The sequence below is a fragment of the Netta rufina genome (assembly GCF_964035555.1).
Source record: "Netta rufina genome assembly, chromosome: 1".
Taxonomy (NCBI): domain Eukaryota; kingdom Metazoa; phylum Chordata; class Aves; order Anseriformes; family Anatidae; genus Netta; species Netta rufina.
In genome coordinates, this window is record NC_140123.1 from 139,342,573 (window position 1) to 139,361,655 (window position 19,083).

Here is a 19,083-nt window from a genome sequence, read left to right on the forward strand (position 1 = left end):
TTGAGAAATATGTTTTCACAATCTTTATATGCAGCAAGACAAATGGGAATGGGGACCTTTGTTCAATTCTCTCAGATTTTGGAAAGTAAACAACCTTTTGGAACAGCACTTATAATTTCAACACTGTGTAGCCCATTTAACATACAGTGGATTAGTGCCTGTTCTGGCAGGATTTGATCTCATAGGACTTTTTGTAAGCTGCTGTAAGAAGGGAAGAAAAAGGAGAGATGAAAAAGGTTAATTGTACAGCAGGCCCAGTATTTCCCCTGAACGGATTTTAAACTCCCAGGGTTAGATTGGTTAGAGACTGAATGAATCACCTTTATAAAGAGACACAATCAGTTAAGAAGAAACTATCACTTGTTCCAGTTGCTTTCATAACATCTTAGTCTTAGCCATACTGGAGGAATTCATGGTACTGGCAGTGAGGCAGTAAGAGGGCAATAAGTATAGTTTAATTGAACACAAATTTGAAGAAAGTTTGTGGGTTTTTTTTTGTTTTTGTTTTGTTTTTGCTTTTCCCCCAAAAAATGAAAAAATAGAAACAGTGTTTTTTGTTGTTGTTGTTGTTTTTAAAGTAAGCAAGCACCCATGTACAGATATGTATACCTGCACATATCAAATAGCAAATGTGTATTGCATCCTATGTAATTTACATTGGAAGGAGTAAGCAGTAGTTTCCCTGATACATTATATGCACACACAGCTTGCCAAATGAAAATGTTAAAAGGCATTCCAAACAAAATCATACCATACATTACACTAAAGCATCATGAAAACATGGTGAAAAGTCAATTAGAACTTTTCTTCTGGCATTTTGCCCTTACCCAGACTGTAATGCTGCAGTATTTGAGATGTGACAGGTAGCCTCAAATTTCATTTCAGTTGTGGTGCAAGTTACTTGCTTGTCTGAGAAAAGACTGATCCTTGTAGCAGTTAGGCACCCTTCCTGTCTTCCACCCTAACAAAAAGTCTTTGGGATACTGTGTTGATGAGCATAATAGAAACACAAAGCAGATTGACAGGATAGACTAATACGGCAAGATTTAATCACTTGACCAGGATTTGTAACTCACATTAAATACCCCTACACTTCAGTGTGAGATTGACTTGAAAAGGGATTGGAGGAGTTGGTACTCCATAAAGCATCCAACCAGAGTACTAATTCTGGCTGCATATGTTGATACAGAAGAGAAGTGGTTTGTATAAAACCAGTTTATGTTTGTATAAATATTTGTAAACATGAGTAAAATCTGATTTGTTTTATATATATATATATATATACTATTCTATGTATAATGTAGTTTTATATAATGTGTAATCTCTGTTTTCATAAAATTGAGCTGCATTTGAGTTATAGAACATGCAGAAATATACTTTACTGACTTATGACATTTATACTTCTGTGGCTGCTGAGCAAGATGAGGCTCTTCATAGACTCAGACCTGAACTTTTTACAGATTGCCAGTCTAATAGACTATCCTAGCACTTATTTCTCAGATGAGTAAGAAGCATATAGCAGCAGCATATGCTGGTGCAGCAGCAGTTCAACTCCCCTCCCTCAGTTTGTTTCAAGTCAGCTGTTAGTCAGGTTTGCTTCACCAGGTAAGGGACTAAGGGGAGACGGGTGTCAGTCAAGGTCGTAGACAGACTTTATAGGAAGGTTTCAAGGGACAGGCAAAAAGTTCAACTAACAAAGCCTGAAAGGAAATGTTAGAAGAACAAAGAACTTAATATCTTAAAACTGTATTTCTTTCAAAAATAAAAAATAAAAAATGGTAACAATCTAGTCAGTATTCTTCAACCGAAGCGTGAAGACAAGCAGCTTCTTATGGGAATATTAGGACAGAAAAGTATTTTAAGACTAGTGATAAAACATTCAACTTTAACATTCAAAAGAGTGTATTTAAGAACAGTATCATTTCTCTCACTACAGATGAGCAAACACAATCATTATCATGACCACCATCACTTAACATTTTTACTCTCTGGAAATTCTAGCCAGGACCAGCACTCTGCTATTCTAGAGAATGTACATATAGATAAAGAAAGGCGTTCCTTTCTCTGAAGAGCTCATAACTGAAATAGATAGAAGACAGAAAAAGGAAAGAGTATTACTCCATCTATACAAGGAAGTACATGGAAATTGGTTCAGTAGAACCTCGATATATTGGAGACAGTCTATAAAGCAGAGCTGGAAATTCCCCAGCATTGGACACATGCTATGGAATGAGCAAGGGCAAGCTGGAAACCCTTGGAGCAGGTTTTATTTTATTTTTATTCATTTTACACAACAGAATAGATCAGCTCATAATTCAATTATTTGCCTAATAATAACAATCAGTTCGTCACTAATTTTAGAACAGTCTTTGCATGACAGTGACTCAGAAGAAAAGCAGAAGCTAACATGATCAACAGAAACATTAAACTTGAGAAAGATGACCTGCACTCTTAGTTTTTTATCGCATTACCTTATTCTTCATGTAATGACAGGCGGGACAAGCGATACTAACTGGGCTGCAAATCTGTCTCTTTGACCACTATATCTGTCTGTTGGAATTCACTGAAAATGGACTTAGGGATACTCAGTAAATATAAGCGAGTCGGAAGAGGCGGTGTACATGTTGGATTCACAGAGCTGACCTGAACACACAAAGAGAAAATACACTAAAACAATTCCCATTCATTCCAACATAAATGTTTTAATAAATTAGTCCTAGTATTTTACTTCTGCTCTAATTCCTTCCTAAAGGAGACTATCTTCTGTTACTCCTTTCTATCTGTTTACAGGAGCAAGCTCTTTATCCACCTCTTAAATATTCTGGGTTGACAAAATACTTTTCTCAAGGGGAAGGTATTGATCTGCCTGACATCTCAGAGGACAACCTGAGGTTTAACTGAAAAGCAGGCCTTGTTGTTACTTTTATCTTTCTCTACTGTATTTGCCCTCTAATACAAAAAAAAACCCTCTTAAATGGAGATACTCTCATTTCCATTTGAATCAGTGGCATGCCAGATAAAATGTGCACTGTTACAAACATGTTTATGCTGTTAGTTAACCAGAATAGTGATTTATAATAATTGACACTGCAGAAGACACAAAAAGATTTAGGATGCTACACAGACAAGATTTACAGTGAACCATGACCTGGAAAGAAAGCAGGGGAGTACGCTTAAGTGAATCAGCTGGTCAGCTCTGAGCAACATCATCAAAACAGAGCTATGTTTTTTCTTGCAGCTTGTTCCTTAACAATACTTACCAGCTTTCCATCTTGAGAAAACATTCAGTACTCTACCCTTCAGAGAGAAAGCACCCACGTAACTAATTCTAGAAGGGCACAGCTGGTTCTGTCCAGGACCATGCTCAATATCTGCTCTGCGAGCTCTAGTGTCCCCTGTTCCAGAAACATATAGCTTTACTTACAACCCAGATCTGCAGAAAACCATCACAGATACTCTAGAGTTTATTTGCTTGGGTGCTGTACTGGAAGCTACTGCTCCACTCTATCCCCACCTCAACGTATGAGAGGAATGAACAAAGGCATAGATTAAAGGTATTTTGTGAGCATCACTCAAATCACTTCAACTAATACACTGGTTTTTGGCGAGTCTTCTCACCTCTTAGTGAGAACCTTGCCCCTGTAAAATGATGAGCATTTAAGGGTTTGAACCTGTCAAGTGTAAGCGCATATGAATGACAGGATAATTAATTTGCTGTATGTCACTCCTATGACATGAGAAAGGTTATAAAATGAATTGTTAGCTTTCTCCAGTCTTATGTATGGGACCTCAAACTGTCTATCAGGAATAATTAAATTCCTTTTATGTAGTTAGGCATGTTTAATTAACATTCACCAATTAACCCATTTAACATTAGATAGCCCAGTGTTTACTTTTCTGTCCCAGGTGTTAGACATATCATGAGACAAAGACAAAAAAAACATTAGAAAGAAAAGAAAGAAGGAAGAAAGAGAAAGAACAGCTTTGTAACAAGGCAATGGTGTGAGAAAGCAAGCATCTTCTCCATTTGGCAAACACACCTATTCGAGCTCCACTTCCAAAAATAAAATAGGACATCAGCTTGTCAAGGCAGTCTTAAGAAGGCTTCAGTGTGTGTCTGTATATATATATATATTTATTTATTTTATTTACCTGTGCTTTCACCAATGGCACCGCAAGGAGTTTCTTGACTGCATCAGTAATGTCTCTGGTTTCCACAAAGCAGAGGATACTGCAGATTGCTTTAGCAACTTCAATCACATTATCAACTTTGTGCTGCTGATAACAGAGACAGAAGAGGAAAAGTGGTTTTTTGTTTGGTTGTTTTTTTTTTTTGTTGTTGTTGTTGTTTTTTTTTTAAATAGGCAAACAGCATTAGTTTGGCTATGTCAAACTTGCTACTGATCAATAGTTTGCTAGGTATAGCTTTTTTTTTTTTTTTTTTTTTTTTTTTTGTAATCCAATTCTCTTCCACAAAATGTACCCCATTGAAAACTGTGACAAATTTGCTAAGACTGATCTTGAGGCAAAATGGAGGTTTATCTGAACTTCATAAGTGTAGAAGCACTATAAGAAACTTCATAGAAAATCTGAACCTAAATGATTCACAAACTTTCTGAGGCTTTTATCCTACTGTGAATCTATCCCCACTATTGTCTCCTACCCATCTCTGTGAGAGATGGCAGAGATCCATGTTCCTCCTAAAATTAGTGACTGTGTGGGAGGCTGCATAAACTGACACCTGTGGACTGAGTAGTTTTGTAACTGTTTTTTTCTGCAGAGTATATATATATATATGGTTCAAACTATTAAATCTTATTGATAATAAATTCATAAATCTTTAAATATTACCATATTAAAATAAATCTCTACATGAATAATGTCAGATATGCATTGGGGAATTCAAGAAGAAATTTGAATCCCAAAGGAAAGGAAAACTCTTCATAAGTATCAAGTACCCTATGTTCAGGAAAATAAATAAATAAATAAATATGTGTTTACTACACAGTTATATGACTTCCTTAAATTTTAAAACATGCTCTGAAAAAGCAGAAGCTCTTCTACAAAATATTCTCCATGTTTTCCTACTGATAAAAATTCCTTTCAGTCAGCTACAGCATGTCTATGTACTGATAAAGTCATTTCTCTAACTCATCCATTTCATGCCTTAAAAGGGGCATGAAACCAAACCAAGATGAAATTTCAGTTTTCAAGCTAAGTTTCTATATTCAGATAGTACTGAGAAGGTTAACACCTATCATTAATACAAATAAATATAAAAATATATCGAGGTTACTAATTTCATATTTAACTGTATTTTTAAATGTAAGTTGATTTTGTTTGTTTAATGAAAACATAAAAACAGCAACATCTTTTCATACTAGAGGCTCTAGCGAGAAAAAAGCTATGGCTGCCTGTGATCTCTTGAAAACTTTAGACCTTCATTTGGACTGAAGCTGATTCACCCTTTTGGCAATTTACAAGGAGTGCACTTCTCCCTCCTGCTTATTTATCTCCTATCACCTGGATTTTTAAATTGAGCTCTTGTAGGATTTCCCCTCTATGCACGCATACATTGCCAAAAGAAGTAGGAGCCTTTACAAATGATACAGCTTTCTTAGCATCTATAACTATGACAAAACTAAAGCATTATAGAATATTATATGTGCTATATTATCATTATATATGAATTACGTATTATATATGCTAGTCTACTGTGCAGTGGAGTAAAAAATGATATACAGGTGTATATATGCAATACTATACGTATGGTAAATAAATACAATCTTCATTTGTTATTATTTTGTTGTTGTTCTCTGCATGTGGATACAGATTATTAGAAAAATGGATTTTATATTGATACAGAAAAATACATGCAGGGGCAATTTCTGAGAAGTAAATCAGCATTACATGAACACAAGTGTAATTCTTGAGTAGAGCAATAGCTATACTGCTGGAGAGAAAGAAACGCCCACATTACATATTTTTATATACACATATATATGGTGTTTCTCAGAGAGCTGGGTGCCTTGAGGAACATCTCTATTTCTGTATAATATACTATTCAGTTTAGAGATCAATTTAAAAGTATTTAATGTTTTTATAGAAGTTACTATACCATATACCTTTGTATACAGTAGCTACTTTTAAGAAGCAGATTATACATCAGGGAACAGTAAGCATATAAGAAAATTGTGGAGTACTAAATACTATGAGTGATGACTTCTTTTGCACTCTCTTTTTAGATATTAACATGTACAATTTTTCCTTTTCCCTTTGTGCATATATCATTTTTTTTTTTTTTTTTCCCTGAAATGAGGGAAGGTAGAGATTCATTTATCTTACAAAAGATACTTTTTTTTTATAGATTTCCTAAAAGAAGTCAACAAGATTTATAGTCAACATCTTGTATATGATTTTTTTTTCCCTCTACATATGTAAATTCCAGCAGAACCTTTGAAGGATATTTTTGGATTTAAGTTATTTATATGATAAAATAAAGCTATGTCTGCAGTCCGTATTAAAAATTTAAAATGTTTTCTCTCTATGTTAGTAGTATAGTCTGAATAGATTTAAAAATAAAGTGGTTGTCAGACTATTAGGGCAATTAAAATGCTTAGCTGTCTGACTGGACAGATTCTAGGAACACTAAATTTCAACCCCAACAGCATCAATTTCCGCACCCATGAAACATCCACCCTACTTGATATCAGATATTCTAAACATTTCATTTCTCAATTTTAGAGGTTTTATTCATTGTTAAAAAAATAAAAATAATAATTATAAAAAATTGCCATTTATTGGTCATTGCCAATGTAGATGACAGTGGATTTGTCATAGAAGTCATGCATTGGTATCTTCATGGCTTTTTAAGGCATCTGTGAATAAGCAGGTTTGGAAGGAGGTAGATAAATAAGTTATTATTTTATTTTTACTTTATTTTATTTTTATTTTTGAACTGAGGATGTCAGGATCTGTCTGATTAAAATTGAATGCTTATGGAAGTTCCATCTGAGCAAAGAACTTTAGCAGATGTTTGTGTACTTCTGAGCAACTCCCACTGGCTTATCCACACTGAGTGTGGATTGTGTTTAAGAAGAAGTGTCCCATCTCTCTGCAATGATGCAGGTTCTGGTTTCAAAATAATTATTCCCATCTAACCTTGGTATAAAGCGCAGTTAAAGACCACAATTTTAAACCTTCTTAAGTGAATCTACTCAGATTTTAGAGAGAAAAAAAAAAAGTAAACAAAGATTCAAAGAATGAGTCAAGGGTTCTCTTTTTTATTTTTAAACTGTATATTCATGGCTATAACTTATTACATCACAGCTTCAAAACTTTTCAAGCCACTTATTAAAGCAAAGCAGTAACACTAGTTCTTATTACTGTTAGTTTGAAAAAGGTCTATGTTTTACAAAGCCTCCTCTGATTGAAAACATCTGCATGGTGATTTGACCTATATCATTAACTTGCAGCTTTGTTCTTTTAACCAACTCACATAAACTTTCTTTAGTGTCCTTGTGCAGACACCACATTGAGAAAGAAAAAAAAAAAAAACTACAGAGAAATTTAGCTCCATAGTAGAATATGCATATTTGGTGCATAAAATGAATACTTGAAAAGTATTCTGTCTTCCCTTTATAGATAAATTAATGATCAAGTAATTGCCTAGTCAAGGTAAAAATCCTGAGCAAAAACAAATTTAACAGTGTTTGATTTTAAGTCTGAATAATATCTATATAGCACAGATTGCAAAGTATGGATTGTAATGTATCATTAATTTTGAGACTATAGCTACCTTTAAATTTTGAATCCTTTTATTATAGGCATTAAAATTTCAAGTGAATGTGAGTAATTATACTGATGGGTCTACTTCAGTAAAGAAATATATATGCACATTTGAGTTTGGAGCCCTTGATTTTTCCAAATGTCTATGACTACATCCCATTTTATACACTGAAAGTTCTCCTTTGAGATACTGCTTACAGAAGCAAAGTTCAGTGAATGACTACACTATCAAAACCAGAGATTTTCTTCGTAGTTAGGCACAGTTCAACAGCTTTTGAACTTTTATACACTTTGCATAAATAAAAATGTAGAATACATTTACCTACATATATTTATGTACATATATTGATATATATATATTTATGTCTGTATGCATATGTGCCTTTATGTGTATATGTATACACACATACTTGTATGTACATTTATGTTTTCTGACTATTCAAAATAGCAACGCCCATGAATCAAGAACATCCAGAAATATTAAAAATTGGACTTCAGTACAAGTGACATTTCTTAAATGAAACAGTAATTTTAGATTTTAACATATTTTTCAAAAAAATCCACACCTCAGTGTAAGGAGTTAAAACTCATTTCTTTCCAGTACAAACCTTTGAAATTCAGTTAGTATAACAACCTGAAACTCAGATAAAGTAGATATTTGTTTTCTTCCAGGCTACCACTCAAGTATGCATTTGTCCTTTAGGTTTAAGTGCTGCCTAAAACATTAGTTAAAGCTAAGATTTCCTTCAGGGATGTAATATTCAACTGGCAGCCCACAATACTTTAGAAAAAGCCCTTATAAGTTTTTTTTGCTGCCTAAACCTAATTCTGCAGTCTCAAGTTTGAATATATATATATATATGGATATATATATATCCTAAATATGTAGATACTTGCCCATGAGTTTGCAAAATCAAGGACAAGTTTTGCAGGTACCATGTATATTATACCTCTACTAATTCAAAATATTATACTGTCAACCCAGTGATACTATTTTATTTACAGATTCCCTGATGCTTAGAAACAGTCATCTCTGATATTTTACCTTTCTAGCACATTCTTCTTAATCTCAAGTCTTGTTAATAGAATCTATACCCTTCCAAAGTCAGGTTGAGCAGCCTTAATTAAAAGTCCTCTTTAATTGCATTTGAGACAGATTAATAATCAGATACCTTTCAAATTGAAGTTAATGCTTTTCTGGTATAACAGAGTGAGAACAAATACCTCATTTTGCAATAGATGCTCCACTTGACCTCTATATTTCATAATAACTGAGACAAGGTTCAGTCTGGAAATTGGAGAAAAAAGAGAACAACATCAAATTAATAGCAATTGGATAAAGAGAACATTTTTTTTTTTTCCTCCCCATTCTATAAATCAGAAATAGTTTAACTAACAGGGATTTTAATGTTGATATAAAATAAGGACAAATGTGTAAGCATTTGGTATTCGTGAGCCTGGTTCTCTGTGGCTCTTCAGTAGCCACTTGCCACAGAGTGTAGATGTAGAAGTCCTCTTTTACCTGGAGGATACAAGTTTCACAAGTGAAAGAACTACCAAAGTGATTTCCTAGTTAAATGTCTATTTAACTCGAAATCCCAGTTATTTCTCTAAGGTTAAGCATGTGCTTACACATTACCTTGAAAGATGGACTTAAGTACATGCTACGATGCCTTGTTTCTCAATCACTTCAGGCTGTAAAACTGCAGAGAAACAGGCAAAACATCTGCAAAACATCTGAAAAAGCTCTACATTTCAAAAGCCCATACAAGCCACAAGTATAAAAATGTGTATTATAAAAAGGGGCATAATTGTTACAGATTTCGTTAAACTTTATTTGCTTACAGTTCTAAAGTTTACATGCTCAAACCATTTCAGCAACTGCCTTTTCCATACTATTACCACAGCTGTGAGTTGATTTTACATTGTCATTCAATTAAATCCTGAAAACTGGTTTAACTCAGTGGGAGACATCTGCCACACTGTAGTCCCATACCTTTGTCAAACTACACAGGTTGCCACAAAGTTTGTGCAGGCAGACTTCTGTGCTTCAGCAAAGCTTCATTAAATGTTGTAGGGTTATGAACAAGAGAAGAGTACAGGCCTTTCTGAACTGCAGTTTCTGAACTGCAGGACTGATGTTTCAGCTGTAAATCTTACCATTTTAGAACCATAGGTTCCAAGTGCTATCCATAACGTAACCAGAGTCAGTTTTGCTTTTTAAGAAGTATTTGTGTCATTTTCTGTTTCTAATCATAATCACACTGTATTTTAAGCACAGTGAAATTTTATTTGCCATTTAAAAATGTGCCTATGGCTAAAGTTACTGCATAAAGGAATACACTTTCTTTTTCCTTTGACAACTACATCTGTAGGGTCAAGTCTTCAGAAAATGATAGGAAAACCTTAATTCCCACTTACACATCCTGCCCAGCCTACTCACTGATAACTGGATACTGTAAGACCTTGACAGTACTAGGTATACTAGTTAAAGTATACGTGTGCTTTTATGGAAAAGTGGAATCTTCAATTTACATTCCTTCTTTGGTGGTTTATTTTGCACTTGTTTGTTTATTTTGGTTCTCTTTTTTTGTTAAAATGTCACTTTCTTGCTCGCACTTTTCCCTCTCCTGTATGTCCCACATTCCCTTTCTACTAGGGTTCACTCTCATTAGAAGGATTAGAGGGAACTTCCTCAGCATTGTGGACTGGTAGCTGACAGTCATCAAAGTATTTTGATTACTTCAGAGCAAGCAGAATATTGTTTGCGGAGGAACCGTGTGAGTCCTTATGTACCTAAGCTGGGCTAGCAGCAATCAGAGCTTAGGGTTGCAACTATGGTCCAAAGTATAGGTTGTACGGTATGTCACTAGATTTTCACCATATATCATATGCTAAGAGGAGGAAAGAAGAGGAAATTTCACTGAAATTGTCACACAGAATAATAATAACAAAAAATAATCAGGTAGACCTTCCTTGTGGTAATACCAGAGTGCATTTCCCTGTACTTGCCTACTGTTCACCACCTCCTACATATGGCTTTGCCTCTGTGGCTTTTTTTTTTTTTTTTTTTTTTTTTGCAATCTGCACTAGCCTTATCTAGCCAGGCAGTTTGAGCATTGAGAAGCTGCCTAGCAATTCCTCCTGTAATCCTGTTAAATCATAGCTAATACAAGTTGTTGCTTTGCTTTGATGAAGTCTGCAGGCATAACATCTTTTTCATACCATTACCCAGCTCACAAGTACTTCTGGACATGTAAGCTTACCCTATTGCCTTGATGCACACAGTTAAGCATGCTTACTAGCATGCTTAGCTGACTAACTAAAAAACAAACAAACAAAAACAAACAAACAAATGAACCCATATTTTCCATCAGTTGATTCTACCCTAGAGAATTTTGTATAGATAAATATATGTATAAAGTAGTCATAATTTTACATAAAAATTTCAGAAAAAAAAACCAACAACATGCAACAAGATGACCAAGATACCTCTAACTGTTATCCTGAATCTTCAGCTACTAGATAACTAATAATAGTCATGTTACTATAAATACATACCAAATACTTTAACATCTTTGACAGCTGTGCAGAAATATGATAACAGAAATATGAATTATGCAGAAATATGCCAGCCAATGATCATTCAGTGTTTCTTTGATACTAAAGAAAAATTTGGATGTTTTTTAGCAAGGCTTTGAAAAGAAAATAAAAACAAATAAAAATATGAAAAACTTTGGAGAGTTAGTCTTGGCTCCTGACTGGTCTATATGGGAAGAAGAAGATGGTCAAATATAACATATACTTAACAGCATTAGTTTTTTCATTTTCCTGGCAGCAGTACCTACTGTGGGATGGCACTGGGTTTCCTTTCTAAAAGACCACTGACAACCATGCTGCCTATCTGAGTTTTGCCTAAATGCATGGATCAGATTAGCCATCATGTTATAGTTACTGGCACCTCAATGTTGGTGACTATGGGCCAAATTCAGTTCTGGTACTGTGGACTGTAGTTCTGCTGATGCACTCACAATTTACATTGTGTTTAATTTTCAAGCTATGAAAGTCAGTGAGTGAAGCAATGTAGGGGCTGCTGTTTTTATTTGTTCACATTTGCCTGTGAGAGCAAATCTGATGATTAAAAAAAGTAAGGTTCCAGTTCATTCTTTTTTTCTTCTCTGCCAAGTTCTGCATCTGGGAAGGAAGAGCTCCATGCATCAATATATGCTGGAAGCTGACTGTCCAGAAAGCAGCTTTGCAGAAAAGGACCTTGGGGTCCTCATGGACATCACTCTGCTGAACATGACTCAGTAATATGTCCTTGCAGGGGGAAAAAATATCTAATTAGTATCCTGGCCTGCATTAGGCAAAGTATTGCCAGCAGGTTGAGGAAAGTGATCTTTCCCCTCCATTCAGCACTGGTGAGGCCACAATGGGAGTATCACATCCAATTCTGGGCTCCCTAGTATAAGAGAGAGGTGGACATACTGGAGAGATTTCAATAAAGGGCCCCAAAGATGTTCAAGGGATTGAAGCATGTCTCATGTGGAGAAAGTTGTAAAGAGCTGGGACTGTTTAGTCTAGAGGAAAGAAGGCTGAGAGGAGATTTCATCTATGCGTATAAATACCCAAAAGGAGAGTGCAAAAAGGCAAAGCCAGTCTCTTTTCAGCAGTACCCAGTGAGAGGACAAGAGGCAATGGACACAAACTGGAACAGAAGAGGTACCACCTGAACACAAAGAAACACTATTGCATTTTGAGGGTGACTGAGCATTGGCACAGGTTGACCAGCAAGCCTGTGGAACATCCATCCTTGGAGATACGCAGAAACAGTCTGGTCACAGTCCTGGGTAACCTGGACTGTGCCCAGACATAACTTCATTAGATCTTATAGAAAGAAATGCCTATTCTTGACCATTTTGAATGCGCTACTTTCACTTCATGTTCCTTTATACTTGCATTGGAACGTGCAGTAAATGATCCTTTCCTATGCACATTTTCTGTGCTCCTCAATTTCATATATACTTCACATCTAAAAAAAATACCTATCTTTCATCCCTTTCTCTGGATAAAGACATCAAGATTTTTTATGTCTTTATCAGAATATTGTCATTTATTTGTTTCTCATATGGAAGGCATTTCATACCTCTTAGAATCTTTACTGCCCTTCTCTTCACTTTTTGAAGTTCTACTACATCATATTTGTAATGGAAGAATCAGAACTGTCAGCAGTATTTAAGGTAAACAAATACCCTACATTGATCCTGTGACATAATATTTGTTTTTGTCGTTCTTGTTTTTATTCCTTTTATAATTCCCAACATTTGTTTTTATCTTATTTGCAACCACTGTGCACCAAACTGACATTCAGAACTATTTATTATAAACCCAACTACTCATTCCTGGTGGTAAAATTCAACTTGGAGCCTATGCATTTCATACATGAATTTAAGACTCTTTCCTCCCATCCACATTTATCATCTCGAAATTTCATCTGCCATTTTATCACATGATTGACTTAATACTGTAAAATCCTTCTACAGATCATCACAAGCAGTTGTTGTGCACATTATGGTCAGCAAACTTTTGAACTTTTGTTACTTAGATATTACTCCCCCCCACCTTTTTTTTTTTTTTTTCCAGTTGAGTTAGAAATGTAGTTGACAGCACAGGTCCTGACTGCAGATCATTCTGGGTCACCACTGCTGGAAAATTATTTTTCCCCACCCATGAACAACAAATGGGACAAGCAGAAAAGAGCAATCTATCACAGCTCATGCTTCTACTTTTTCAATACTTACTGAACTTGTGGTTGAAGAATGTATTTATTGCCCATGCTATCAGTTATTCATTGCCCTACAGCATCAAAGGAAATCTTGAGGAGTTTTGCAACTCAACATCTTTTCTCACATATCCCTTCTGAAGACTCTCTTTGCAATGAAAAAGTCCACACAATTTACATCACAAGAAACAAAACAGTGAATAAGTGGTGTATATATAGACTGTATGATAAGTTTGATCTCTCTACAAGGACCAGAATGAAAATTTGAGCCATGCTCCTAGGAAAGCAGATGGATCCTCAATAAGCACCAGACATTCTCCTTGAACAACTCACAACCTCTCTGTTTCTCCTCCATCTGCTAAATGACAGGTGTGGCATCTAGCTTCCTTGGCAAAGTACTTTATGACACATTGATGAAAAATGTTTTTTGCTGAGGCGATCGGCTCCGGGGCAGACGTGTTCTGCAGCGGAGCAGGGGACTGAGGCGGGCAGGGCTTTTTGTCCGGCATCGAGGCCACTCGGGGGAGCCGCCGGGACCCGGCTGTGCTCGCGAGGGAGGCTGACGAGGCGAGGGCGGAGCCAGCAACGTCAGTGGCGGGCTATTTAAATCAGGCGTTGCCACCGTTTTAGAGCCATTTGCTGAGGCGATCGGCTCCGGGGCAGACGTGTTCTGCAGCGGAGCAGGGGACCGAGGCGGGCAGGGCTTTTTGTCCGGCATCGAGGCCACTCGGGGGAGCCGCCGGGACCCGGCTGTGCTCGCGAGGGAGGCTGACGAGGCGAGGGCGGAGCCAGCAGCGCCCCCTCCCTGGCTGTTTAAAAGTTGCCCCTAGGGAGCGCGAGCGACCAGGAGCACGGTGAACAGGACGGGCAAACAGGGCGTGGCACGTCGAAGGGCGTGGCAGTTTGCGCGGCAGTTCGCGCGGGCAGGGCGAGCGGGGGGCCCATCGTCGCTCTTTTGCAGCTGCCTCTCCCTTCGGTGCTTGCAACCTGCTTGCGTAGAACCTGACCATGGTATCGACCAGGCAGAAAACCGTGGCCTCCGCATCTCGTGCAGCATCTCCAGCCACGGTCACCAGCGTGGCTACTCAGACGGAGGGCTCGGGGAAACACGCAGCCGTCCAGGTCCTGGGCTGCAGAGTGTGCCCCAGCCTTCTGTCGGTCTCCGACAGCAGTGGTGGGTATGCCTGTGGGAGGTGTGCCCAGGTTGAAGAACTGCTCAGCCAGGTAGCGGAGCTCCGGGAGGAGGTGAACAGGCTCAGGAGCATCAGGGAATCAGAGAGAGAAATTGACTGGTGGAGGTGCGCTCTACCCTCTCTGAGGCAGGCTCACGAGACTGCCACAGCACAGGTGTCTCCTGTTACGCAGAAGACGGAGGTTCCCTCCTCCTGCCAGGCAGCGGGAGGAGACCTAGATCAAGGGGGGGAATGGAGGCAGGTGCCTATTCGGGGTGGTAGGCGAGCCCTCTCTCTGCCCACCTCACCTTCTCATCTACCCTTAAATAATCGATATGAAGGACTAGAGCAAGACAATCTAAATGACAAAGTAGACAAACACCCGTCCCAGTTGGAGGGGGCGCCTAAGACAATGCGACCTACACGTCGCATTGCCACATCATCCTTCAAAAAAGAAAGAAGGGCTATTGTTATGGGGGGCTCCCTCCTGAAAGGGACAGAGGGACCGATATGCCGACCGGACCCAACCCGCAGAGAAGTCTGTTGCCTCCCTGGGGCTCGGGTGAGAGACTTTGCCAAGAAAGTCAAGCGCCTGGTACGGCCCACTGACTACTACCCGCTACTGGTCTTTCAGGCTGGTAGCGATGAAGTTGCAACAAGAAGTCCAAAGGCGATCAAAAGAGACTTTAGGGATTTGGGGCGACTACTTAGAGGATCAGGGGCGCAGGTGGTGTTTGCCTCTGTCCTTCCGATAGGGGGGATCGAAGCTGAAAGACGTACTGTTCACATAAACTCGTGGCTTCGTGACTGGTGTGACCGGCAGAATTTCGGTTTCTTTGATCATGGGAAGGTCTACGCTACACCGGGCCTGATGGCACCAGATGGGATGCGCCTCTCTCGGAGAGGGGTAAGGATCTTTGGTCAGGAGTTGGCAGGGCTGATAGATAGGGCTTTAAACTAGAGTCGAAGGGGGAAGGGGCTAAAACCAGGCGCGCCGGTGAAGACCTAAGGGATGGTACGCTAGAATCAGAGGGGCTGTGTGCCAGTGAGGTCCTTCGGTCAGCTCCACAAGGTGCTGAGTGTAAGGAGACGCACTTGAAATGCTTTTACACGAACGCACGCAGTATGAGGAATAAAATAGATGAGCTAGAAGTCCTGGCCCAGTCCCGCAACTACGACATCATCGGCATAAGCGAAACCTGGTGGGACGAGTCCTGTGACTGGGGTGTTGCGATAGATGGTTACAGGCTCTTCAGGAGGGACAGGCAGGGAAGGCGAGGTGGTGGGGTGGCGATGTATGTGAAGCAGGGGCTGGACTGTGTGGAACTTCAGGTCGGCGATGGCAAAGTTGAGAGCCTCTGGGTAAGGATCAAGGGACGAACGAATAAAGGGGATGTCGTTGTGGGAGTCTATTACAGACCGCCTGGCCAGGACGATAGCGCCGATAAATTATTCTTTACAGAACTAAGAGAGGCCTCGAGATTAACTCCCCTTGTCCTTATGGGGGACTTCAACTTGCCAGACGTTAACTGGGAGTGCCACACAGCTGAAACAAGCAAGTCCAGGAGGTTCATGAAGCACCTAGATGATAACTTCTTGGTGCAGGTGCTAACGGAGCCAAGTAGGAAAGGTGCCCTCCTAGACCTGTTGCTAGTAAACAGAGAGGGTCTGGTGGGAGATGTGGTGATTGGTGGCCGCCTCGGCCATAGCGACCATGAAGTGGTTGAGTTCAATATTTATGGTGACAGAAGGAAAAGTGCCACCAAAACCTCATCCCTAGATATGGGGAAAGCGGACTTCAGGCTGCTCAGGGAACTAGTCAGCAAGGTCCCCTGGGAAACTGCTCTTGAAGGCCTCGATGTCCACCAGTGCTGGTCACTCTTTAAGCGATGCCTCCTAGAAGCACAAGATCAGGCAATTCCAAAATATCGCAAGTCAGGCAGGCGGGGAAGGAGGCCGGCGTGGCTGACCAGGAATGTTCTAATGGAGATTAGGCGGAAACAGAGAGTGTTTTGCTACTGGAAGGAGGGCCAGGCGTCATGGAAAGAATACAGGGATGCTGTTCGTGTTTGTAGGGAGAAAGTTCGAGTGGCCAAAGCACAGCTAGAGTTGAAGCTGGCTGTGTCTGTGAGAGAAAATAAAAAGGGTTTTTTTAGATATGTAAATGGAAAAAGGAGAACTAAAGAATACATAGGGCCGCTCCTTGATAGGGAAGGTCTCCTCACAGACGATGACATAGGCAAAGCAGAGACGCTTAACGCCTTCTTTGCCTCTGTCTTCAATGCCGATGATGGGCTTCGGGACCGAGGGTGCCCTGAGCTGGAGGACCGGGACGGTGGGGATGACAAACTCCCAACTGACCCTGAACGTGTGCGGGATTTGCTACTCCACCTGGATCCCTACAAGTCCATGGGTCCGGATGGGATTCATCCCCGGGTGCTGAAAGAGCTGGCGGATGTCATCGCGGAACCTCTTTCAATTATTTTTCAACGATCCTGGGAATTTGGAGAGGTCCCGGTAGACTGGAAGCTGGCAAATGTTGTGCCAATTTTCAAGAAGGGTCAGAAAGAAGACCCTAGCAATTACAGGCCTGTCAGTCTCACGTCAGTGCCTGGTAAAATCATGGAGAAGATGGTTCTCGGACTTATTGAGGCGCACCTGGGGGACAGAGCAGTCATTGGTCCCAGCCAGCATGGGTTTGTGAAGGGTAGGTCCTGCCTAACTAACCTGATTTCCTTTTATGATAAGATCACCCGTATGGTGGACCAAGGGAAACCAGCTGATGTGATTTTTTTGGACTTCAGCAAGGCTTTTGACACGGTTTCCCATAGGATCCTACTGGACAAAATGTCCACCATACAGCTAAATAAAAACATCATACGATGGGTGAGCAATTGGCTAACGGGCAGGGCCCAAAGGGTTATGGTAAATGGGGCTGCGTCAGGCTGGCGGGCGGTCACCAGTGGGGTCCCTCAAGGCTCCATTTTAGGGCCGGTACTTTTCAATATTTTTATAAACGATCTGGATGTAGGAATAGAGGGTATTTTGAGCAAGTTTGCTGATGACACCAAACTTGGAGGAGTTGTGGACTCAAATGAGGGCGTAAAGGCCTTACAGAGGGATCTGGACAGGTTGGAGAGCTGGGCGATCACCAACCGCATGAAGTTCAATAAGAGCAAGTGCCGGGTCCTGCACCTGGGACGGGGAAACCCTGGCTGCATGTACAGACTGGGCGATGAGACGCTGGAGAGCAGCCTGGAAGAGAGGGATCTGGGGGTCGTGGTAGACAGCAAGTTGAATATGAGCCAGCAGTGTGCCCTGGCAGCCAGGAGGGCCAACCGTGTCCTGGGGTGCATCAAGCACGGCATCGCTAGTAGGTCAAGGGAGGTGATTGTCCCGCTCTACTCTGCGCTGGTGCGGCCTCGCCTCGAGTACTGTGTGCAGTTCTGGGCACCACAGTATAAAAAGGACATGAAACTGTTGGAAAGTGTCCAGAGGAGGGCTACGAAGATGGTGAAAGGCCTGGAGGGGAAGACGTACGAGGAACGGCTGAGGTCACTGGGCCTGTTCAGCCTGGAGAAGAGGAGACTGAGGGGAGACCTCATCACAGTCTACAACTTCCTCGTAAGGGGGTGTCGAGAGGCAGGAGACCTTTTCTCCATTAACACTAGTGACAGGACCCGCGGGAACGGGGTTAAGCTGAGGCAGGGGAAATTTAGGCTGGACGTCAGGAGGGGGTTCTTCACAGAGAGGGTGGTTGCACACTGGAACAGGCTCCCCAGGGAAGTGGTCACTGCACCGAGCCTGGCTGAATTTAAGAAGAGATTGGACTGTGTACTTAGTCACATGGTCTGAACTTTTGGGTAGACCTGTGCGGTGTCAAGAGTTGGACTTGATGATCCTTAAGGGTCCCTTCCAACTCAGGATATTCTATGATTCTATGATTCTATGGCAAAGTACTTTATGACACATTGATGAAAAATGTTACAAAAAGCATTAAACAGCACTTCTTTCTAAGTGCTTGAAATGGAACATAATGAAAGTTGAATGAGGAATCTATCTTATTTATTGCTTATCCATGGCAGGTTAGATTTAGAGTCAGACACACTTTGTGTACTAAGTTAAAAATCTGTTATAGCTAGCCCCAATAAAAAATAAAACAAAATTTGACTGAACTGAAAAAAAAAAAAACACAAGGATAATGAAAAGTAAATTATTTTTACAGTATTTACTCTTAAACATTCTCTCTGTCAGAGCAACACACACTTGATTATTATGGTTCCTTTAATCCTGGGAAACTTTGAGAAACATGAAACCTCTAATGAAACCTTCACCAACATG

General features: G+C 39.9%; 1 protein-coding gene across 1 annotated transcript in view; it reads right to left on the reverse strand.

Moving 5' to 3' along the window:
- PIK3C2G (phosphatidylinositol-4-phosphate 3-kinase catalytic subunit type 2 gamma) overlaps positions 1-19,083 on the reverse strand; it is a gene marked incomplete at both ends in the record, with an annotated part of 213,796 nt that overhangs the window by 164,827 nt on the left and 29,886 nt on the right. The window contains 2 exons of the mRNA XM_084302863.1: positions 4,153-4,275; positions 9,013-9,076. Of these exons, the coding sequence (XP_084158989.1) occupies positions 4,153-4,275; positions 9,013-9,076 (187 nt within the window). The remainder of the gene's footprint in view (positions 1-4,152; positions 4,276-9,012; positions 9,077-19,083) is intronic.